Genomic DNA, 25,532 nt, shown 5'->3' on the forward strand with positions numbered 1-25,532 from the left:
TTATATAATGGAAAGGAATGTAAAATAGGATGATAAACTCGGTTATATATACATGGGTGCAATTTTATTTATTTATTTATTTATTTTTAACTGCAATTTTTTTGATTATTAACATCCCAAATTTTCACCTTTCAAATTGTCATATTAACACCACCTTATTTTTATTTATTTCTACACCCTTAAGGTTTTAAATAATAATAAGATAAGAATAATAATAATAATAATAATAATAAATAAATAAGAACCACATTACTCAGTGTGTGTTAGGCCACCAAAAAATGGTGGTTGCGATTGGGTTATAAAAACGGTACGAGAATGTAGACTAGAATGTGTCGTGATTATAAGAAGGCAAGAATCGTGATTATAAGAACGCAAGAATTTAGTTTCAAAATGACTTTGTTAACACTGGCCTTATGGGCATCACAATTCCATCCATTGCATTTTGATTTGATTAAAAAATATATTGAACAATTGCTTATTTTTTATTGTATATATATATATATATATATATATAATAGTATAATTTTATATATCTTTATTTTATGTATTTTTTAAAATATTAGTTTGCATTTATATTTGAAATTCATGTTATTGTATGTATTAAAAAGAATAAAGATGACATCAAATAACTAAATTATTTCAATAAACTTCTTTTTATTATATTTTTATTTTCTAATTAATTGATCATTACTTATAGATAATAATCAAACATCTAATTTATTTTTTTCTTTAATAACCAAACAAAATCCATTGTAGTAACATTAATTCATTATAAAATTTGATAAGTTAAAGACACAAAAATCAAAATAAATTTTTTATATCTTTGTTTTACTAGTTTTTATTTAACAGTAGATAAAAATCCAAAAAATAATCATTTGAACCGGTTAAGCATACCATATATATCTGGTTGGTACATTACAATTTACAAAACGACTTTTTCTTCTTTCTAAGATCGACCCTATATATATATATAAGTGACCCATATATCTATCTATCTGCGAAGAGAAAAAGAAGAAGAAGAGGCCATGGGAGACGAGAAGGTGAAGAACGAGGCAATGGAAATAATGGGTTTATTTCAAGTCTTGCCTCGTTTAGTCGTCTTTGATCTCGATTACACTCTCTGGCCTTTCTACTGGTATTCCTCCATCTCTCCCTATCTCTATATGTCTGTATATATATATATATGAATGAAGTTATAGCAATTCTTGTATAAAATCACCTCATCTTTAATTAGCTGATGAAAAATTTCAGAGCTTTTTTAATTTATTTTAAACATTAATGGAATATTTCGTTAATTGAATATATTCTTGGGAATAAAATGATGTAATTATACTGTATTGTATAATTGGTGGTGATACATCTTCACCAAGAAGAATGTTTTACTAGATAGAATAGATAGATGGGTTTCCTCTTTGACTCTCATGAGGGCTAAACCCAAGATACTTTCAAGTTTCAAATGCCCCATATCCAGAAATCAGCTAGACTATTGACTATACATATAAAAGATATTAAAGTTACTTCCTTTTTTCACTTTGTAACAACAATAAGGAAACTTACGCCCTCCGATTTCATGGAAATTTGTCACTTTTTGAGTCTTTTGGTTTGGAATTCACGGGTCGGTTGTAGGTAGATATTGTACAGACACTTAGACTAAAAGGAGTGGGAAGAAAGGGAGGGAGGGGCGACTTGCGCCATGTGTCGTGTGGTGTAAGAAGAGTTGCCCCTTAAAAAAGGTGGAAATGGGTGGATTTTAAAGAGTGAGGTGACTTGTGCCATGTGGCATGTGGGGTAGGGAAGTGTTGTATGTAAAAAAGGTAAATATGGGTGGATTTAGGAGAAGTCGGCGAGGGGGGGTTGGTGTTCAGGGCGACTTTGGCTGACTTTGGAGCACAAAGGGGCGAGCTGTGGAGGTCGGGCAAAACACAAGTCGGGCAAGGGGGGTGGTGTGGGGGGCGACTCTTGGTGACAAAGGGCGAGAGTCGGGCAAAGTCACCTCCACTTCTCTTAGTCTTAGGTATTATATAGTTTTAAGGATTGAGAGCGCCAGACACTTGGCCATTCTATCATATCACGGCTTTAAAAATTAAAACATTTTTCCGTTCCTTCCATAATGTTACATTGAACTTAGATTTATTTGATATACAGCTTTGTTGTAAAGTTTGTAGCATTGAAACTTGAAAGTGACCCAATTGTGACGTATTTTATGGCAGAATATGGTACCATCATGGATACTTTGTAGTGTGTGGAGAGCTTAGGGCCCGTTTGGTTGTAGAAAATGTTTTCTAGTTTTTCATTTCTAATTTTCTAGAAAATGAAACGGGTTTTTATTTTCTAGAAAACAAATAAAATTTTTAAAAACGTGTTCTAATTAGAAAACTAGGAAACATGTTTGATATGTGAGGGGAGGGGGAGGGAGGAAATAGAAAATGGAAATCAAGAAAAACATGTTTTCAAGTTTTCTATTGAAAAATGGAAAACATTGTTTTTTTGTCTTCTTGGAAAACATTCTTCAAAAAGTATGATTAGAACGCGTTTTCTGTTTTTCATGTTTTCTTAGAAAACAAAAATGAAAAACAAGGGGTGTTTTCTACAACCAAACGCGCCCCTAGTTTTTTGTTCTTGATATTTTTTGTATCTTCAGAATTGAGGAGATATCAAGTTCTCTACTTTACTGGCTCAATGATGAGTTATTTGTGTAATAAAGAAATTGTTGTGTTGTATAATGGTCTCCGAGCACTTTGAGCTTAACTTAACTTTTGTTTGAATCGTTAGCGAATGTCGATCCAAGCGTGAGACACCATCTATGTATCCGCATGCTAAAGGCATCTTACATGCGTTAAAGGATAAAGGAGTTGGCATGGCTATTGCTTCCAGATCACCAACCAGAGACATTGCAGAAACTTTCATTGACAAGTTGGGCATAAAGCCGATGTTTGTAGCCCAGGTTTGTGTAAACAGTCTCTGCATTGATTTTTCTGATGTAGATTACTGTAGTCATAATTCAGAGGTTGCATTGTATGAAACGAAATGAATTTGATTAAGTTATAGTGAAAGAGGTCTGAAGGTTGTTATTAGGAGATCATATTTGAATGTTTCTGGTAATTAGTTATGCTTTCTTAATTTCAATATGACATGACCTTCTTAAGAATAAAGATGATGATTGAAAATTTTTGAGTTTTTCATTTATTTTTTACTCAGCTGCCAGGTGCTCTTGGTTTTTTGTATTAAAGAGACTACGAGAGGAAATTGGTCAGAAATGAACATCCCCTGCACCACACAAAATCTTATTAAACTTGTAATAAGATGCTGTCTGGGTATTATAGTGTCTTTTATTACTAAATACAGGTGGCCTAATGAATCGGTTGGTCAGTCGGGTTGGGTAACAGGTCAAAATTGGGTTAGGCGAGTCAGTGCGGCTATGGTCAACCTGCTTGATGTGTTCTCCTTTATAGCTAATCCGTTTGACCTGTTATCATTAGCATAATTCCCGTTGACCCGTTTTCACATAGATGGGTTGAGTACTTGAGTTTGCCTCCTTAATCAATATTCGGGATTTTTTGACCTTGAGTTAATTGATATTTAGACAATGTTGTTAGAGTCTTTGCTATTAAGAGATTTTTCTTTCATATTCGAAACAGTCAATCAGGATCTAGGCAAGATATTTGATGTCATATTGTGTCAGATACTCGATAGATCCTAGGCATGCCTTTGCCATTAAAACATAAATGGATCCTCCTACACATTCTATGTAGGAAGCTTAGAAGTCTTAGTTATAATTTTGTTGCTTTTATCTAAAACTCACGTTTGATTATCTTGTCCTGCATCGGCCATGTTTCATACTTTCATGATATGTTGATCTTTTTCCATGCTTTAATTGCACCCCCCTACCGGGATAGCATTAGTGCATCCAGAGGAGAAAATTATACTCAATGCTTCGTTTCATTTTCCACTCATGGAGGAATGTAGATTAGTGAAAGTTGTTGCATTTGCATTAAAAAATGGATCTATCAATATAAAGTTTGGTACAGATAACACTAATAGATGGGCTGAGTACTTGAGTTTGCCTCCTTAATCAATATTCAGGATTGTTTGACCATGAAGTTGATTGCTATTAAGACAATGTATGTTAGAGTCTTTGCCTTTGAGAGCTGTTTCTTTTATAATCGGAAACAGTCAATTAAGAATTAGGCATGATGTTTGATGTCATATTGTGTCAGATACTCAATAGATCCTAGGCATGCCTTTGCCATTGAAACATAAATGCCAATGGATCCTCCTACACATTGTGTAGTAGAAGTCTTAGTTATAATTTTGTGCTTCTATCCAAAATTCACGTTTGATTATCTTGTCCTGCATCGGCCATGTTTCATACTTTCATGATATGCTGGTCTTTTTCCATGTTCTAATTGCACCCCCTACCAGGATACCATTAGTGCATCCAGAGGAGAAACTTATACTCAATGGTCTGTTTCATTTTCCACTCATGGGGAATCTAGATTAGTGAAAGTTGTTGCATTTGTATTACAAAATGGATCTATCAATATAAAGTTTTGTACAAATAGCACTAATAATGTGTTTTTTACTGATTATATGACGCAATTATCACTTTTTGATGATATAGGAGATCTTTTCCAGTTGGAGTCACAAAACAGAACATTTCAAGAAAATCCATCAAAAGACTCAGGTGCCATATGAATCGATGCTTTTCTTTGATGATGAAGATCGTAATATAGGACCGGTAGAAGTTCTTCCCATTACTTCTCTTCATATGTAATATGCATATCCTTGCCTTGTATGTTCCCCAATAGAAAATTAATAATGTTGTTATATGCAATCTATTTTGCAGGTTTCGAACCTGGGAGTGACAGCCATTTTGGTCAACAATGGGGTCACTCTTGGAGCCTTTCGGCAAGGGCTTACACAATTTTCTCAAGGTCCAAGTTCATCAAAGAGGGGTAAGAAAAAGTAATTTTTTTTTTTTAACAAAAGACACTCTTGGATATTGAATCCACATTATTGCTGGTGACAATTTAAATCAAATTCATATTTGACTCATGTATTATAACACTTATCATGCTGTGTACCATTTCACCTATATATTTGGTGCAACTACTATGTCAACACGATTTTTAAATAGTATAAACATATACATATGCTTCTAACAGATACTTGTTTCATCTATGATCTGGTGTTAAAACGCCAAGGTTTTATTTACAAACTTATTATTGTTATTCATATAGTGAATTTTTTAGAACTTGGAAGTGGCTAAATATGATTAAGAAATCTGTTTACTACAACGATAATCTCATTTTTGAAATAAAAATGTTTTAGTAGCCTTTTACACTTTCAAAATACAATATGGGTACTTTTAATACTTCAAATACAATATGGTCAGCAACTCAGCATCACTTTTATTGTACTTACTATGCTTTCTTTATGTAGCATGCTTGGTTGCATATTGACCTTGATCTTTAGAAGTGTCAAAGTTAATATGACTCACACTGATCACGGATAGCTTTTCCTGTAATTGTGAATTTGTGTGAAAGCAATTAGTCTGCGTATCTACAAATTATCTTATCTATACTAAAAAAAAATAATTGGATGAGAACCCTTGATCTCATGTACCATTTGTTACCCGCTAATCCTCCAGCCAGGTTAATGTCCAGGTAAATCTCAACCACTTAATAATTTCTTCCTCTGATTATCTCAAGTTTGCCTTTGGCAAGACTTGAACACAGGACCTCTCCTGGAAAGTGGCGGTTGGTGGCCACTAGGCTATTACCTAGTGGTTATCTTATCTATACTATATTATAAAGCAAAAACTAAATTTTAAGTTTTAACATTTAATTTCCCAAAATGCGCCATATCAATTCTATATTTATATAAAATAACTATATTACCCTTTCTCTCTACTCAAAATCTCAACCAATCAATTTTTTTCTCTCTCCACCATAAATCATTTATTAATCCAATTCATTCAAAATCTTTTATCTCAAAAACCGTACATCGATAAATCATAAAAATTACTCGTATATGGGTGTTCTTAAAATTTCATGCCCTTTCATTAGAGATGTCATTTAATATATTTTCGATGAATTTTTAAAATCAAGGGTGAAGCCTGTATGGCTAAGGCATTTGGCTATCACACTCTATGATTTATCACCTCCTATCACCCCATCATCTTATCGTCGCAACGCTCGGGTACTTGCTCTCGTAATACTAAAAAGCAACATACAATTTACAACTAAAACTGCCTAGAGTACAACCATGCTAAAAAAATCCATGCTTACTTGCATTTCTATATCTATACTTCTTTATAAAAGAAACTCCCCCCCCCCCCACCCCTTTCTTAATTTTAAGAACTTGAAATGATACATTTACCTTCCATCTTAATACATTCTAATTTTTATTTTATAAACTGTGAATAAAATGACCTTAAAAAAATTCAACCTCTATCTTTCCCTCACGCAGAAACACATAGCAAAAACCCTAACTCAAAATCCATTCCCCTCCTCCTCTCTTTCATATCCCACGCAACAATTCATCATATCTCCGACCACAATGAAATTACTTTTACGTTAATAGCCACACTATCACCGTCGCCGTTACCGCCGTCACATTGTGCGGGTACCAATCTAGTATAAGTTTATATGCATATGATAATATAATTATTAATATAATTTTGGTTACTATTAATTTACCATTTTTGATGGACATAGTTTATACGTTGCTCATTGATAAGGTCTTAAACATTGAGGAAATCCATCAGGGTTAAAATCGCATTTTCTACATTTGTCAGAGTAGAGTGGGTTATTAGGTGGGTTTTTGAGAGTCCTAGGTTTTATCCCAGACATTAGTGGTTCAAGCTCTGCATACTGCCCAATTGAATGTTACTGTGATGTCTCGAATGCTAACTGCAAACTTACTGTTGAAAAATCAAAAAGAAAAGGCCAGCATAAACATGTCAAGAGAGTTCCATTCCCGAATTTATTTATTCACTTTTTTTTTTTACAATTTATCAATTTTAAAAGAAAAAAAATACCAAATTGGTACATAGAACCGAAAGGCTACCACTTATTTACCTTTTTAAAAAAACACAAAGTAAAAAAAGTAATGTGTGCGTCCACTTTGAAGAAAGAATGAAAGAAGCTTAATATATGAACCAATTCAATCCGATTTTATAAACACTTAGAGCTCATCTATGTTTATGATCTATTATATAAAGCACCCGATTTTATAAACATTTAGAGCTCATCTAATCATTTATGTTTATTATCTACTATATAAAGCAGGTGGGATGAAATTCTAAGGTAATATTTTGTAAAGTGTTTTTAAGATGTTTTGATTTATGTTTTCATTATATGTCCGCAGCAACGCGTGATTAATAAACTAGTAATCAACAAAATATGAATATCTAAGTTAGTTCAGGATAAAAAATTATTAAAAAAAAATTAGAAATAGTTGGTCGACTTTGAAATACGAATACATACCATATGTCGGCAACTTGGTTTAGATTAACACAACCTCATTTAGGGTTGTAAATGAAGTGAAGATTCTTATACATTTCATTAATCGTTTGCCTTGTAATTCATTCATTCACTAAATGAACGAAACGTACATAAAAATAGTGGTTGCTTGATGTTTAGCTCAAAATCGAAAGTTTTAAACATGTACCTTAAAATTATCTTTTGACTATTAACTTTTTATCTTATTAGATTAATATTTAATATTAAAATTATAATTAAAAATGTTGAGCAAATAATATTAACCAATGCTTAAAGCCTTGAATTATTTGTTTTTATTTATTAGTATTTATTAACAAACATGAAGCATAAATTATAGGAAAATGTTATATATATATGATGTTAACATTATAGTTGATCACTCACATCAGCTTTTACACATGTTAAATAGTCTCCCATGAATTTTAAGATGGGGCTGAGAGACAGTGGCTTCGGTTAATAAGTGTAATGACCCAAACCTTTTAAATCAAAATCGAATTTTTTTTTTAACAGACTAATACTCCATATATTAGTCCACAGCAGACTAATACCCCACATATTAGTCTACAACAGACTAATACTCCATATATTAGTCTACAACAGACTAATACCCTAAATACTTCTGTACAAACCCATTTTTACCCAATAATTCATTTCCACATATTAACAATTAGTAAAACTGATCACAAACACATTTAAACACTTGTCTCAAAAACGAGCTTCCAACAACTGATTAACAACTTAATTTTGACATAAAACACCTAACACAATCTTTCCAAAAGTCTTCATACCATCAATTTATACAAATCAAGTTTATACAAGTAAATGGGTCAATAAACCAAATGAAAAATCTAGTTAACATTAGTATGACTATAAACAAGTCAAATGACTAAAATCTTGACATAACCACATATTTTATACCAAAATAGACTTGTTCACCCAAGAGAAAGGTTTATATCAAGAGCCATAATATTCCAAGGGATTGTCTATGCCATTACCCAAGTTGTCAATCTTCCAAGGTGGCCAAAATACCTTCAATAACAACTTTCACTACAAATCTATCACTTGATCAAATCCTTTCCCTTGCTACTATCAATTCCTATAAAAAGAATAATCAACTAAAACGTAAGCAACGCTTAGTGAATGCATACACATATAATCATAACCAAGCTATGTAAGCATTGTGCATCAAGCACCACAAAAAGCCTAGCAAGCTAGCCTTATCATTCATAACAAACATCACACATACATTTTCAACATGGTCATGGACAATTTGGCTAGTAGGAATTTACCCACCTACTAGTTCTTTCATACACATGACTAGTAGGAATTTACCCACCTACTAGTTCTTTCATACAACATGACTAGTAGGAATTTACCCACCTACTAGTTCTTTCAAACAATCAAACTACGGGTCATGGGAATTTACCCACCTATGACCTCTAATAACAAGAATATGATTATATGCATATACACTCACCTCAAACTTGGCTACTTGGCACTACAAGGCAAATAGGTTCAACAAATTATTCTTCACCACCTAGACATAAATCATCATACAAAGTATAAGCTTATATTTACCCCTTGACTAGTTCAACCTAGTCATACCCAATCACTAGCCTTCCTACACCCAAAACCCAACCCATTTGTCATTGAGTCTCATTTTCTTCAACAATAACACTAGGTAGTTCAACCTACCATTTTCATCAACAATCCAATAACTAGTCAAAGTTCATCTTTTCTCATAAACTATAATTATCATATGAACTTATCAATTTCATATTCAAACTCAACTCATAACTCAATGACAAACTAGGTTTTCTAAGGAATTGGGGAAAAATCACCGTAATTCAATTTCTATCAAAACCCCCCAAATTGATTCACTCCATGAACCCTAATTTCAAAAGAAATATGAAGACTAGATTAGGGGAAATCAAATACCTCAACAATAATAAGAAATTTCAAGACTTGAATTGAAAATTTTCCTTCTTTTTTTTTTCCTTTAAAATTTCGGCCACCACCCCTCTTTCCCACTCAAAACCCTAACTTTAAATTCCTTGATTGAAGATTAGAGATGGTGATGATTATTATTGTAATTTCTCTCTTTTACTTGGATGAATTAATCTTCAAAATTTGATGGAAGTAAGAAGAAGATTTAGAGAAGTTTTTGGTGTAGTGAACAAGAGAAAAAGAAAAATGAAATCATGAGTCATAGGAGGTGGGTGGCTAGCAATCCATGGGCTTGCCACTCCCCATAACACTTTTGTGGGTATTTTTACCCGCTATCCGCTAAAGTTCCAACTAAATTAACCCCATAACCAAAAATAAAATATTAGGAAATTAATTAACTGTCAAAACTATGAAAAGGGTTAATATTATATTACCATAAAATATTGGGGTGTTACAATAAGCATGAGGCAGGAAGTTTAGAGAATCAGCTTGTGTTCATTTCGTTTGCCATCAACACGTTCGGATCCCTAGCCCCTTAGGCGGTTCAGTTTTTGGAGCGGATATAGAAGATGGTCCACAGTAACTCGCAAAGCCCGAGGAACCAAGGGTTTGTATTCAGTAGAATAGGCTTTGCGATTCAAAAGAGATAGGGGCGCACCTTGTTGCTCATTTAGCCATTATCCATATTTAACTTGGCTATTTTCAACACCATTTTTATTATTTTAAGGTTTCTGAAAGAACATCATATAACTACGAGAGTAAGTACCCGTGCGTTGCGGCAGTGAGATGGTGGGGGTGATAGGTCATAAAGTGTGATAGCCAAATGTCTTAACCGTACATGTTTCGCCCTTGGATTTAAAAATTCGTCGAAAGTATATCGAATGACATCTCTAAGGAAAGAGCATGAAATTTGAAGAACACCCATATAATTTTTATGGTTTATCGATGTACGGTTTGTGAGATAAAAGATTTTGAATGAATTGGAGGAATAAATTATTTATGCAGGAGAGAGAAATAAGATGATTGGTTGAGATCTGAGGAGAGAGAAAGAGTGTTTGGTAAATATAAAATTGATAGAAGGGACATTTGGAGAAAGTAAATGTTGAAACTTAAAATGTTAGACAGAGAGAATCTGTTTTATGATATAGTATTGATAACTAAATGATTAACATCATATAAGTTGTCATTAGGGTAATAGTGGTTGTGGAGTTTTCTAATATTCAAACCCGACGTGTGTGCATCAAAGTTGGTGGTATTAGCCATTTATCCACTTTCTCTTTAAATATAAAAAAAAAAATCATATTAGTTATTATCCCTATAAATTAGTTACGAGTACTTTTTTTTGGGGGGGGAAATTTCATATATGCCACTAATAAGCTTCAAAATATCATATATGCCCAATTAAATTTCTAAATATCAAAAATGTCACTATTAAACTTAAAATATTTCAAATTTACCCAAATGATTAAATTAATAAAAAATAAAATGTTAAAGTCCTTTAAAATTATAAATAACATATGTAATTGACAATTATACCCTCCTTTTATAATCCTTAATTACATGACATATATGCAACTTAACTTTTGATGATAAACTAATTTATCATTTTACCCTCTTAGTTATGACTGTAAGTAAAAGTCATTAACTTTTCATAAGTAAAACCTTTGAAATGTACACCCGTTAAATATCAACAACATTCCATCCAGTTAACTTACACAATGGAAAAAAAACTCAATTCGAAAGTGAAAACAGTAATATACATGTTAATATAGTAATGTAAAAACATACGATTATCATGCTTCTATTCTCAATTATCAGCCAATGATATAGGTGTCTCCTTACTAATATATCCCATCGGCTAAGACCAAAAAGAATGATGAACTTATGAAAAATTAATTAAAAGAATGATGAAGTGCCATCTTAAAAAATAATACTTCATATATTTAAGGAGATAACTAGATGAGTATGAATATTACCTGATTAAATTGATTTGGAGACCGAGAGAAATAATGGTAGAAAATTATGATAATAATAGGGTTAATCATATATACATAAATATTGGCCAACCTACTTAATCTTATGGAGGAAAAAAATGCGGGAGTGTGGATGGAAAAAAAAGAAGATCTTGTGTAATTAAATTAGTGATTATATATATATATATATATTGCCGGTAGAGCTGAGAGGAAAAAAAGATTGAATTTTCTAGCTTCTGATTGGCTGTTGGTTTTATTTTCTTGTGTTTTGATTGGTTGAGTCTATTTTTAGAAATGATTTAAAATTTATTTATAGAAGGATCTTTTCATTAATGAAGTTAAATATAAAACAAATATATTAGTAATTATATTTGGAATTTAAAGAAGATGCTTAATACTAGATACAAACAAATTATTTAAAAAAAATATAAAAGTTTTGATTTATTTTTAATTTAACTTGAACATAATAAAAACCAAATTAATATATGGGTTGGTAAATTGACTGCAGTCTATATAACTAGAATACAATTGTTAAACATAATGAGAAATAGTAGCTTATCAACATTATTACTATATATTTTTTAAACATGTGATTTTTTAAAGTTCGTTTAAAAGAATCGGGATTATGTACTCCACCATTATTGTTCATGCAAGAATTATAACTATTTATATTGTATAAATTTTCTAAAATTTATAATTAAATTTTTTTAACAATAAGAGTTTTTTTTAGCCTACATAAAGATTCATAGAAAGCTTTATATATGATATACGTTTGTCAATTAGAACCACCCCAATTAGGATGACAAGTTATAAATCTTTAACCTTAATCAGACCCAATAAAGTTTCATATCTTTAATTACAACCAAGACCCAACTTGAGTCAACCTGTAGGTTTGTGTGTTATTAGGTTAAATGGGTTGTTATTGGATCAATTTAGTCAAATTAATTGTTTTCGAGACAAATTGGTTGACGGGTTGAAATGTCAAATGTGTGGTTTTTTGTCAAACGGATCAGTATTAATTATAAACAAATTAATATAAAACTATTTCAGGTTGGGAGGTGGACCTAGAGGTGTACAAAAAACCGGGTTGAAACCCGGACCTGAACCCAAAACTGGTCAACAACCGGGTCTGACCCAACCCAGCGGTTACTAACCGTTTGGGTTTTCGTTTTTATATCTGGTTGAGATCGGGTCTGGCACGGGTTTTGGTCAAAAAAAATTGGTAAAACCACCCAGTCAAAGTTTGACCAAAAACCGGTATCAAACTGGGTTGGGTTGGGTCAAATCCGGTTTTGGCTCATTGACCAAAAAATCGGGTCGAATTGAGTAAAAAGCGTTTTTGTACACTAGGTGGACCTGACAACCAAAAGAGCCAACCCGAACTAACCTGAAAAAAATCAAGTTGTTGGGTTGGTAGGTTGAGATACTTGACCTAAAAATGTTTTCTTTAAATTGAGTATCGGGTTAGATTGACTATTGACAACCTTAACATGATATACCCAAAATTACACGTGTGTAAAATTTTATCTGAACTTTATATTCAATTTATCATATTAAACTTCATATATCAATAAACATGCCAAAAAAAAATACTAATATCATAAGACTTGTAAAAATATCAATAGAACAATCTTTACAATTAAACTATATGTTTTTTTTTCTCTTTCACAATACATTTTCTAATAATTTAACGTATATTTTTTGCAATGTATGATGCATATATCAATTTATCTTTTTACCCGATCGGTTCATATATCAATTTATCTTTTTACCCGGTCATCGACCGGGTATTAATCTAGTTATTAATGGAGGGTATAATCGTTAATTACAAATGTTATTTATAATTAATAATGTTTAACATTTAATTTAATTAAATAAAATTATTTGAATAAGTTTGATATATTTTATGTTTAGTAATGACATTTTTGATATTTAAAAATTTAATTGGACATATTTAATATTTTGAAGGTTATTTGTGACATACATGAATTTTTATTTTTATTTATTTATTTTTTATGGATTGGTTTGACCTGTTTATGGACCATTCGTTAACAAACTCCCGTTCGCTGAGTTATCATCCTGCCTTCCTCTTTTACTTTGACTTCCAATAGTCAAAACCCTAACCCCCCCCCCCCCCCCCCCTTCGTTCAGGAATTTGCGAATCGGCTCTACTCTACACGCGAATATGGCCGTAAGCCCCCCCTTTTCAATTCCTTCATTTATTTATATTGTTTGTTTCATTACAATAACAATTAATGTATGTTACATTCAAAATATATATAGATTTAATTAGGGCTCAGTTTGAAAATTTGGGGCTAATAGGTTTCCACTTTAAAGTCTATTTGGAATTTATTTTATATTTTACTCTATAGTTTTTTAGCAATTTATGGATGAATAATGGTAGCTTAATATATGGTTTAAGAATTTATTTTGTCAAAATAATGTTTTCTTTTTCCCTTATCAATGTTGAATTGGACTAATTTGTTTAAGTTTTTTACAGACTGTACCGGTTAACCCGAAACCGTTCTTGAACAACTTGACTGGAAAGCCTGTGATTGTGAAGCTCAAGTGGGGTATGGAGTACAAAGGTTTTCTTGTCTCTGTTGATTCATACATGAACTTGCAGGTACAAATCTCTTACTTTTTTATCGTGTCGTTTTACTGTTTTTAGCTTGTCTTGCATCTTTGCATTTGAGTCATTTTGACCCCATCACACACAGTCACACACCATCTGACTCGACTATTTTGACATAAAGTTTTATTTATTTGTTTTTTGCTGTTATGATAAATGAGCTTCTTACAGGGTTTTATTTCTTCCGTCTACTGTGATGTTACCATACTCGATGCATGTGTGTTTTAAAATTTGAAAAGACTCGATGTGCCAACGATACACGTTGCTTCTAAGTTATAATATTAATTCATGTCTTACTTTTGCAGTTGGCAAACTCTGAAGAATACATTGATGGGCAGTTGAGTGGAAACCTTGGAGAGATTCTAATCAGGTATGCTGGAATCTTTTTATAGCTTTTTAAAACCCGAGAAACTTTATGTAGATATAAAATCATAACTCCCGATTATACACCTTATATATAAGTTTATGTACATGTGAAGTTATGTTTCTCTGATCTTATACTTGATTTATCTCGAGCTTAGAATAGTGGGGCTGTTTAGATGATCTTATTATTCTTGTGCATGATGTAGAACACTTTGAGCCTCTCTGATCACAAAATACAGTTATTTTGGTACATGATGAAAATTAATATGAAGCTCTCTAGTGTTCTTTATTAAGCTAGTCCTAAACTCATTGCGTCAACATAGTGGAGCTTTTAGGAAATTTTATTTTTACCTGAATGTCTCTTGCATTCTCCTGCATGCTTTGAGTGTCGGAGATGCCAAAGTTCGGGCCAGGCGGCAATGTTGGGGAACTCGCGACTTGGATATGGCTTGGCAGGGTGGGGATTCTGGAATTTTGGCAACTCGGGGAGTAATTGGATTGGGACTTTTATATTTAAAATAATAATGTTTGAATTAATATGTAATAGAAAATAGAAAATTGGATTGGGAAAATTATATGTAACTCGGGAAGTAATTGGATCAGGATTAACCTACAACTTACTATATTGACAGTGGCAATACTGGGTTAAAGGGAGGCCAGTATTATACTATTATATGAAGGTCATCATTGACTTTCAAGGGTGTAGTTAATCTTCATCATATGTGTACTGTGTAGTTTGTACATTGTAAGAAATGCAAAGGTTTTTAATTCTTCGGAGAGGGATATCCTAAAGTTAGTTTTCTTCATGCTGATTATGTATAACATGCATAATATGAAGTGCCAAATTTAACATCCAAATAATGCCTTCAGAATTATCATTTATAATTCATAGAATTCTAGACTCAAAGATGTTGTTTTGCAAAATTTTGTACATTGTCATGGCGTCTCTGTTTTCCAGTTGTACATGAAGATAGTACATGACTACATGGTGTGCTAACTGTTTTTTACTGTCTAGATATCAAGATTTGCCTTTGAAGTTTGTTGCTCTTTGTGCATATATTTAAAACAAGTTTTTAATTCGTCACTGCTGATAGTTTTTGTTTAAGTAATACACCTTTGTGCACATATATCTTTGGCTAATTGTTGCTGCTTGTGTGTTGGATATGCAGGTGTAATAATGTTCTCTATCTGCGAGGTGTACCAGAGGATGAAGAAATAGAAGAGGCAGATCGTGACTAGCTGGTGAACGCGCTCCCCATTAGGTCTATTGGCTTTATTTTCAACATCTTAAGTTTTTTGTATGGAAATATCTGTAGATGTTATGATTCAAGGCGTAATGAATTAAGTGACACTTGATTTAGAATTCTAGAACCTTTGGATTGGCTAGAATTCAATTGGGTGGATGTGAATCCATTCTAGATTATCAACAGTTTGTCAGACAATGTTGTATTGGAGTCCTTTCTTATTTCTTTATGCTAAATGTTTGAATTATGCTTAATTGATGGAGATCATAGAAGATCCAAATTAAGGGTTACAATAGCAAGGCAAGCTTAATTTTATATTAATTTTGCCAAATCAGATGAATAAAAAAACCTTTATAAAATATCTTGAAAATTGGTGATTGCTTGTCTGAGAACCAACTAAACATATCCGAAGTTGGTCTTATAGTTTTCTTCTGGACTAATATTTGCTCCCCATAAATGTGTAAAGGAAGAATGCAAGTTACATCAAAATATGACTGAAACATTCAAATAAAAAATTGCAACACAATTTATTACAGTATGTCTGCTTGCTGCAGAATCTGGTGATATCTTTGGCACCATAAGCAGTTAAGCACATATAACACATACAAAAGCAATTTTGTAATAAAGCCACAAAAAGCAGTAACCCCCAATGCCGTCTTTCACGGGTTGTGGATCCCAATACCGTCTTCGATGGTGTATGAGGAGGTTGATATGTAGACAACCTTACCCCTACCAAAGGTAGAGAGGTTGCTTCCAGGTTCTACCATAGGTAGAAAAGGACCTCCAGCCTTGCTGGGCATGAGGATCAAACCCATAACCTCTGTTTTCAAAGGCATAACTAAATTTTACCATAAAAGATTAGATAGATGGGTTACACCTTTGACTCTCATGTAGGGATGGGCATGAGACTCACCGATACCGGTCCCCAAAATCTGGTACCAACATCTAGTCGTTATTTAATATATTTGTCATTATCTACAATGTAGACCATGGAGTATAAAGTAAAGATGGTTCGGCTACTTTTGTTACCCATTACATAGAAAAATGATTAACCCTCCAATTTCATCTTCCTAATATAAATCAAGTATACAATAATGGAGATTATCGTTTAATGGAATCGATACAATAATGAAACCACCATGTCGAAGTTATTGTATCACCAAGAAATCAACGTCAAATATACATGGACAAACAAAATCTATTAGGCGACTATCATTTGCATATTAACCGATGAATGATTAATGTTAATATCATAATTAGAAACTAGTATATTGTGTAATTAGTTTACAGAATGAATATTTTTTAATATTGAATATAAAGATCAGTTAATGGGACTTGGAACAAAAAATATTTTTACCTCTCAAACAGGCACACAGCTAGAAATTATTATGTGAGGAGGCAATTTTAAAATTTGTTTGTCATATTTAGAAGAGACATATTTAGTAATGTAAAGAAAAATATGGACCCTAGCTTGAGAATAAAAAATGGACCCTCAAATAAATTATTACTCGCACTGGGTGTAACACTCACATTTAAAAATACCAAAATTTTTTTTTAATAAATAAAGACCACCGTCAAACAATGTCTTATTAAATGAAAATGTATTCAATCATCATATACAAAACCCAAAAAATATACTTTTTAGAAAATGATTAGCTTGTAAAAATATCTTTTCTACATGACTATTATCATTATCATTATTAATTATTTATTATAAATATATATAATAATTTGAAAGGTAGTAATTTTTTCATAAATAGTTACACTATTAATGTATTTTACATACTCAAACGGAGAAAACTTTTTTTAAAACCTTTCTTCATTCTTTTAATAAAAATCTTTATTCCCCAATGAAAATATTTATTTCAAAATTAATATTTCGATGATAAGTGGACTTTTAAAGAATAAGCTTATAACAACTAAAGTAATATTTGTATTTATTTCCTACTTATTTTTTCTCAATTTTAAAAAATAATCACAAATATACCATTTAAATTGTGAAAAATTACATTGTACTAAAATTAGAGTGGGGCGGGTGACCCCACTGCCCCCATGTTGTCTCCGTCCATGCTCTCGGATAGTTTTATTTATAGTGTTTTAGTCACATTTTAATGGCTCCCCGTCACCCTTTGTGTTCTTGAGTTTTTGAAGGGGGGAAAGGAAAGAAATATAAAAATTTTTAAGATAAATTGTGTTCTTTAAGTTTTTATAAGAGAATAAAAACAAAATATTTACTAATTGATTTCATAAAACAAATTGTCTTCTTAAATTTGGGCTGATTTGAAAGGATGGAAATTGCACCCTCTCTTCTGTTCTCATATCTTTAAAAAAAAATTAGAGAACATAGTGGCTTCAAGCCACTTTATGCTACCAAGTACCAACTATACCCATTCTATAGGGACGAGATTCCCTCGAGTTAATTTCCCAACTTGAATTAAGTTAGGGAAATCTTAGACCTTAAATAAAAATTAAGGGCTAAAATTCAAAGTTATTTTTTGAATAGGGGAAATGTTGCGTACTGTAACTTTTTAAAGAAAAAAACTTTCATTTTACCCCCTAAATTTTAATAAATGTACACACTGAATACTCAAGATGAGAGTGCCGTAGTACCTAACATATATAATACTACTTATGCTTTCTTCTTTTGAATATTGACCCTTAATTTTTATCTAATATGTTATAAATAACTTGAAGGAATCTACCTTATGCTAACCCCATCTTTGATCGTATCACTATTATCGTCACCGTGACCATCTCAAAACAACAACTGGTTTCTTCACACAAACACTCGCTCTCTGTCTCAAATTAATTGATGACGTCAATAATTCCAACACCTGCCTTCACTTCCTACACAAACAGCCCCCGTCACAAATTCGTCACCATCAAAACAAACCGATTAAACCACAAACCTTCATCACCAATTCTATTTCCATTTTCAATTTCAAATTCTAAGGTCTCCACTTCTTCATTAATATGCTCTTGTAATATTAATAATAATGATAATAATGAAGAAGTAAAAGGATATAAAAAGTATGTTAAAAATGCTATTAAATGGTTTAATAATTATATGACTGGAGATAAAAAAATTCACATGAATAATGACGATAAGAATAAGGATGACGTAATCAAGGATAGTGGTGACGTCACTGTGGATAGTGAGTGGGACTGGGAAAGATGGAAGAAGCATTTTGTTCAAGTTGATCAACAGGAACGTCTCCTTTCTGTCCTCAAGGTACATTGCCTTGTGACGTTTTTGAGATACAATTTTTATAATTTATCGATATACGGTTTTTGAGATAAAAATTTTTAAATGAATTGGAGGAATAAATGATTTATGGAGGAGAGAGAAAAAAGATGATTGGTTGAGATTTGAAGATAGAGAAAAGGTATTATGGTTATTTTGGGGATGTCCTTAAAATCAGTATCGAAAATTTCAAATTCAATATTGAAAATCTAGGAAAAATCTGTTTTATAATATAGTATAGATAAACCAAGATAAACATCCTGAAATTTGAAAACAGTAGTTTTTGAGGTCTATAGGTAATGATTGGGATTAAGTTGAAGGAGAATTTGTCGAAGGAATTGTTGGTATGAGGTGGTTTTATACGTAAACTTGTGAGATATATGCATTTAACAACTGCCTGCAGGAAATTACCAGTATTAGTTATTACATCTTTTTTAGATATGCTTATTCCTTATTTTGAGGTAGTTTAATGGAACATGTAAAATTGAATCATCACAGTCACATCTAAAGCGAGCCATATCGAAAGAGGATTATGAAGATGCTGCTAGGATTAAGGTGGCGATTGCGGCAGCTGCTAATAATGATACTGTTGGCAGAGTGATGTCCCACCTGAGGGTAAGAGAAAGTTATAGTTTGTGATAGGCATGGATTATGACATTTGTAACCATACCTGCTAACCTTTTTAAATTTGCAGAAAGCCATAGAGGAGGAGCGTTACATGGATGCAGCTTTTGTACGGGATTATGCAGGTGCAGCTTTGGTGAGTTATTAAAACTGCTCTTTTAAAAGATTCTTATTAGAAGTTGAAATTATCATTTTATTTATTTGCACACCATGCCTCTCCTTGAAAAGTAGAATCACAATTAGGTCTATTGATGAATCTTTAAAGTTCTTGTGCAATATATGAGAAATAACTTATTGTGTTAGTTAGTAGGAGAGGAAATATCTGATGCTCTAAAAGTTCAAGCAACCCTTTAAACAGTATTTTCTATTTTGACGTACATTAGCCACACTCTACGGGTCTATGTATCACCAAGTATATATGAACTTTCCGTCTTTCTTGGTTCAACTTAACTTTTCATCTTGTTTTTTCTTGTTTTGTGTCTTGTCTATTTCTAAATACATGTGTGATGGTTAGTGGCTTCTCATGGTTGGCATCTAGGACATGTGTTTCTTCATGTAGTTCATATAATTTTCTGAAAATCTGGTAAACTTGATCTTGATTACTTTGGAGGTTTTGAGCTAAATTGGATTCATTTATGTGTTTTTGCTAATTGTTTAATTATGTTATTCAACTGTCAAATTAGGTGGGATGGTGGGCTGGACTTTCAGATGATAACAAAGATCCATATGGTCGTATTATTCGTGTAAGTGCCGAGCATGGAAGGTACCTGGCAAGAAGTTACAGTCCTAGGTAAATTAGCCAATTTGTTTCATACCATATCTCTTGATTATATGTGAAATTAGTTATATTTTTGAGTTTTGATCGTTGAGAAGAACTCATGTTTTTAGATGTTTAAATGATTTCTCTCTATTATGTTCATATCCTGCACTTTGGGCAGAAGCTCAATGTCAACAATAAATATTAACTGTACCTCTTAGAAAAGTCTGTTTATGTAATTGATTATCATCTATGGTAGAATGATCTATTGAAGGTTTGGTTTTCAGGCAGCTTGCTACGGCTTCAGATGGTGCTCCTTTGTTTGAAGTTTTTCTAACAATGAACGATAACGGAGAATACAAATATCAGGTATCTTTTTTTATTTACCTTACTTGAACTGCCTAACTTTATGTATGAGTAGTTTGTAGCTAGATTGGTGATGGTTTTGTTAATTCACATGGGATTTAATTTGCATGATTAGGCTGTATACTTGAAGCGCCCTGAGGTTCCCCAAGATTTACCAGCTGTATCTTCCAAGTCGTCACCTCTCATTAGTAGCACGAAACTCCCAGAAATAGTTGTTAAGGATATTGAAGATAAAGATAATGACTATGAAATGGATGATGATGATGATGGTGATGATGATGATGATGATATGGCTGAGGAATCTGCTTTTGAGAATATTCTGCGAGATATGATTCCTGGTGCAAAAGAGTTAAAAGTTGAAGTCTTGAATGTGACAAAACCAGAAAAAATAGATCGAAATCTGATAAATAAGGTAGTTGAAGAAATAGCGGATGAAGAAGATGAAAAAGAGAAGGATACCGATTCAGAAGACTTGGATGGAACTAATGTAGAACAAGATGATATTGATGTTGATTCTGATAGTTCAGTAGTTGACAGTGAAGGGAAAAGTCAAATTGCAGTGAAGATTATAGTTGGTGGCTTGGTACAAAAAGTTTCCAATGGCACAACACGTAAACAATTAATTCGTGTTCCAGCCAAGCTGGAGAAAAGAAGCCGCTCGTCATTTACTTTCTCAATAGAGAATGAAAAGCAACTGGTTTCCTCCAGAAATGCACAATCTATAAAGAAGAAAGACACTAGAATTCGAGGTAACCGTAGCACAGAGAGTGTCATGTTTGATCTTGCTAAGTCCATTGGGAAAGGGAAGATACCCATGAAGGTTAGACTTGTAAATTCATAATGATATTATTTATCACGTTGTATTAGATGACATGTTCAGCACTTAAGTGGTTGTGACAATCTCTCCACGTCTCCAGGTGCTCAAGGATGTTGGTCATATGATTAATCTTACCCTTAATCAGGCTAAGAATCGTCAACCCTTATCTGGATCTACAACCTTTAACCGAATTGATCTTCCGAAGACTAGTGACCCGTTAAATGGTGATCTTCTATGTTATTTGTATGCTGCCATTTGTTTCCATGTTGTTTATATATTGTTCCCGGGACATCTTTTTAACTAATCGACATTTTGCCTCTTACAACACTAATTTTTTTATCGGTTAATTGCCTTAACCGTTGGCAGGATTATATGTCGGTGCACATGGGCTTTACACTTCAGAGGTCATTCATCTAAAGCGAAAATTTGGCCAGTGGCAAGAAGATGGTGGCATGAAGGAGCCTTCAGCTCTTGAATTCTACGAGTATGTAGAAGCAGTGAAGTTAACAGGGGACCCTTATGTGCCAGCTGGACAGGTAAACTTTGTTATCGCCAACTCTTTTTGCATTTCTATAACACCATTCTTGACTTCTTCCTGGAATTATATTTCCGGGCAATGGTTCTAATTGGTAGAAACAGCTTTGGGTGAAGTCACTATGATTTCGGTTGAACACCCTAAATATCAATGACATATTTTGTGACAACTAGTATTTCAGGTATCTTTTTGGTATCTAAGCTAGAAGCCTTAAAAATTGTGTACTAATTATTGTCTTAAGAAGCATGCTTCACTAACATCTTGTATATACGAATGCACAAAACATTAAGCAACAGCAAGTTTACTTGTATGCTATCTTTTGTGATATATATATATATATATATAGCAAATTATATGTCGAGCATCTTGTTAATTAGTTGGTTGTCGTATGGTCAATGGACCTGGCCTCTGAATGTTGGGGAGTCTTTGCACATTTTGGAGTAAAATGGTTTCTGCAATTCATTATAGAATACTGTAATATTTATTTATTGTTGCTAGACTGAAAAGTGGGATAACAGACAGATAGGCAGTGGTGCGTGAACTATTTATACTCTAGGAAAACTTTATAGGAAGCATTGCATGTCCATAAGATGTGCATCTTGATATTCTAGACAGATTTTCATTAAGAGTTGTATGAATATTATATGTACCTATAAATTTCTCTCTCTTAAACTATTATGAACACGTCTTTTTACAGGTAGCATTTCGTGCAAAAGTTGGAACACAGTATCAACTTCCTCATAAGGGGATCATTCCAGAAGAATTTGGAGTGGCAAGTCTCTATCATTTAAACTATAAAATTTCTTTTATATTTCATTACATATTCAGTTGTATCTGTGAATTTAGATAAGAGAATTAGTATCTGGTCCTATGTCATTAATAATTAAAGCATGTAAATATATAGACATAGGAAAGGAATCACAAAACCTATATAATTCTTGCTGTGTCCTAATTTAAGTGTATCTCAGACTAATAGTTTAACTTTAAGCATAACTAATATCTTTTGACGATTCAGATTGCTCGATATAGAGGACAAGGGAGGCTGGCAGAGCCAGGTTTTGAAAATCCTCGATGGGTGGATGGTGAACTTGTTGTTCTAGATGGAAAGGTTTGCATTGCTCTAATTTTCCTGTTTTTACTATGTGATGTAGATTGTGTTTCTTTTCTATCGAATAGATACTAATTCCAGAATGTTCATCTCTGTTGACCACTTGCAGTACATCAAAGCAGGTCCTGTTGTGGGATTTGTATATTGGGCCCCTGAATATCAATTCTTAGTGTTCTTTAATCAGTTAAGACTGCAGAACTAGGATGTGCTTTGCATATGAACTTCAGTTATCTTTTCTTTCCAATCAGATTTGTAGGTATGCTCTTTATCAGTCATAGCCCTATTAAATAGCAATACGTTTAGTTTGTAGAGATGTTAAATTTGCTTGGTAAGTATTGTGTAATAAACCTGATGGAAAAGATTAATTACATTTTGTTGTTGAAGTTCTATATTTACAATATGTTCAATACCACCTTTATGAAGTGTTGTATGGTTAGCTATAAATATATTAGGAGCTAATATTTTGCATATGAAGATTGGTCTGGATTGAACATTATTGTCCTTGTATGTCGGAAACATCATCCAAACGATATAAAGAACCTAGAGTTGCTTTTCTGAGTTTTCTTCCAAATTCTCATATAGTGGTTTCTGATTGAAGGTTTGGTTTGCTCTTTTGCAGTGTCACCTGATTTCCTTTCCCATGTAGTCCTATGAGTGGATCAGTGAGGTGTATGCAACTTGCAGCTGGCCTATATTTCTTGGAACACTCAGCTTACAAACATAGCCATAGCATTTTGTAGCATTGATACATTGGATGTATGTGCAGTTTTCTAGATACAATAGGTTTTAGGTGCCTTCTGAAGTTCTTTTTTTGACTTGGATTTTGTGGCTTCGTGGGTCTTTTTGTGGATAGTGGAGGAATAATGGAGAAGCAATTCATTTTTTCATTTCTGTATATACGCTATATATGCTGTGAATAGAAACTATTACTTAAAAGTAAGAGGAAATAACAATCTCCATTTATGGGTTCTCTCATGCATTTTTTTTCCCTTCACATTGCGAAGACCGTGGCTTGCTAAGGCAAAGGCATGTGAACTGTTGAGTCTTTGACCCTACTATGTTTTTCCATAGCGTATACAAAAATTATACAAATTGACATACTCTTCCTTGTATAGTGGTATTTTCTTGTAATTAAATCCTTTTGGTTCTTATCTCTCAGAGTAGTTAAAGTCGGGCTTTCTTCTATTATATAATGCTTGAGATGTTATGACATTGTTTTTCTTCTTCGCGAAAATGATTTGTTCTGTAAAACGGAAGGGGATCAAAAAAGAATCTGTGGAGATGGATAAACTGTTAATTAGTACGAGTAATTCAGAGGTCATAGCTTGCTTCCGGATCACATAAGAACAGGTAATGTCATGCACCTTTTTAATGGTATCTTCTATCTTACATTTCTGCTTTGTTAGACTTGCATTTTTAGGGTTGCCTGGTAAAGTAAGCGTTGATGGTATTTCCATAATCAAATAGCTTAGAATATTATTTCCATGAAAAAATGATAAATAGGGATTAGGAGAGTCAAACATTGATGCTAGGTAGATTCAATTCTTTTGAATTGTTGCAAGTAGCTCAAATGAATTTATATAATTTTTTTTGAAGATTGTGGTCGCAAAAAACTGATTGCATCTGACAAGCCTTTTTCCTTGGTGGTTCACCTTTTGAGTCCATCACAAGCTTCACAGATTTCACCAGACGCCACCATGTCTCTGGTAAAGGAATCATCTTTTTTCCTTGACACTTCATGACCAGGCCCTTTCTCAGCTAGTAGTTTGGCAAGGCCCTGGTTGGCAACCATAGGCATGAGAATCAACGGGTGTCCAAACCCTAAAGATTCAATAATCGAACCCCACCACGAATGAAAAAGAGACCCTCCAATTGAAGGGTGTGTCTTCATTTGGGGTGGCCAACCAAGGCAAACCACACCCTTATCAAACACAAAAACTTCAAAGTTAGGAGGTAGCAGGTTGGAGTCATTTACCCCTTAGGCTTCTGCAAAGTTAGGAGGTAGCAGGTCGGAGTCACACTCTTGAAGGAGATCAATATATTCTCCTTCAAATTCTTTACAGCTTTGAAGCGCTATGAACTGGCATGCTTCAAAAATTGCACTTAGTCTTTGACCACTTGACTTACCAGATCTGTCGGGAGTTTGCGAGTTCCAAAGCATTGTGGGAGCATAATCTGGCCTGTGAGACACAAGAGAACGGAAGGGGACCCAATCTGGTGCAATAGCGTAGGCCTTCGGGGTTTTCCGTATATGGCCCCATCTCAACTCATCTGGAGGTCCCATATATGCCAGAGTGGCAGCAGTGTACACACTGAAAAAGGCAATAGGCACTCCATACTTGGCAGCAATTTCAGGAATCCAGTATGGAGAGAAATCTATGAGAATTAAATGTGGCAGGTCGTTTTGAAGAAGCTTT

General features: G+C 33.0%; 3 protein-coding genes across 3 annotated transcripts; all 3 read left to right on the forward strand.

Moving 5' to 3' along the window:
- Positions 1 to 959: 959 nt before the first annotated feature.
- LOC122593365 (magnesium-dependent phosphatase 1) lies at positions 960 to 5,095 on the forward strand. The gene is made up of 4 exons (XM_043765760.1): positions 960 to 1,135; positions 2,773 to 2,944; positions 4,622 to 4,738; positions 4,847 to 5,095. Exons 1-4 carry the CDS (start codon positions 1,026 to 1,028, stop codon positions 4,967 to 4,969), a joined length of 522 nt encoding a protein of 173 aa, XP_043621695.1. The 5' UTR covers positions 960 to 1,025; the 3' UTR covers positions 4,970 to 5,095.
- An 8,435-nt stretch (positions 5,096 to 13,530) lies between these two features.
- On the forward strand, positions 13,531 to 15,918 carry LOC122593500 (probable small nuclear ribonucleoprotein F). Its single transcript, XM_043765920.1, has 4 exons — positions 13,531 to 13,616; positions 13,926 to 14,051; positions 14,363 to 14,427; positions 15,590 to 15,918. The coding sequence occupies exons 1-4, from the start codon at positions 13,611 to 13,613 to the stop codon at positions 15,657 to 15,659; spliced, it is 267 nt and encodes an 88-aa protein (XP_043621855.1). The 5' UTR covers positions 13,531 to 13,610; the 3' UTR covers positions 15,660 to 15,918.
- A 2,445-nt stretch (positions 15,919 to 18,363) lies between these two features.
- Positions 18,364 to 24,090, forward strand: LOC122592758 (protein EXECUTER 1, chloroplastic-like). The gene is made up of 12 exons (XM_043765057.1): positions 18,364 to 18,896; positions 19,407 to 19,523; positions 19,603 to 19,668; positions 20,216 to 20,322; positions 20,577 to 20,658; positions 20,771 to 21,475; positions 21,573 to 21,696; positions 21,839 to 22,008; positions 22,705 to 22,779; positions 23,023 to 23,115; positions 23,225 to 23,371; positions 23,735 to 24,090. Exons 1-11 carry the CDS (start codon positions 18,477 to 18,479, stop codon positions 23,315 to 23,317), a joined length of 2,052 nt encoding a protein of 683 aa, XP_043620992.1. The 5' UTR covers positions 18,364 to 18,476; the 3' UTR covers positions 23,318 to 23,371; positions 23,735 to 24,090.
- Positions 24,091 to 25,532: the final 1,442 nt, after the last annotated feature.

This window comes from Erigeron canadensis, chromosome 3 (assembly GCF_010389155.1).
Source record: "Erigeron canadensis isolate Cc75 chromosome 3, C_canadensis_v1, whole genome shotgun sequence".
In the NCBI taxonomy this organism is placed as follows: Eukaryota; Viridiplantae; Streptophyta; class Magnoliopsida; order Asterales; family Asteraceae; genus Erigeron; species Erigeron canadensis.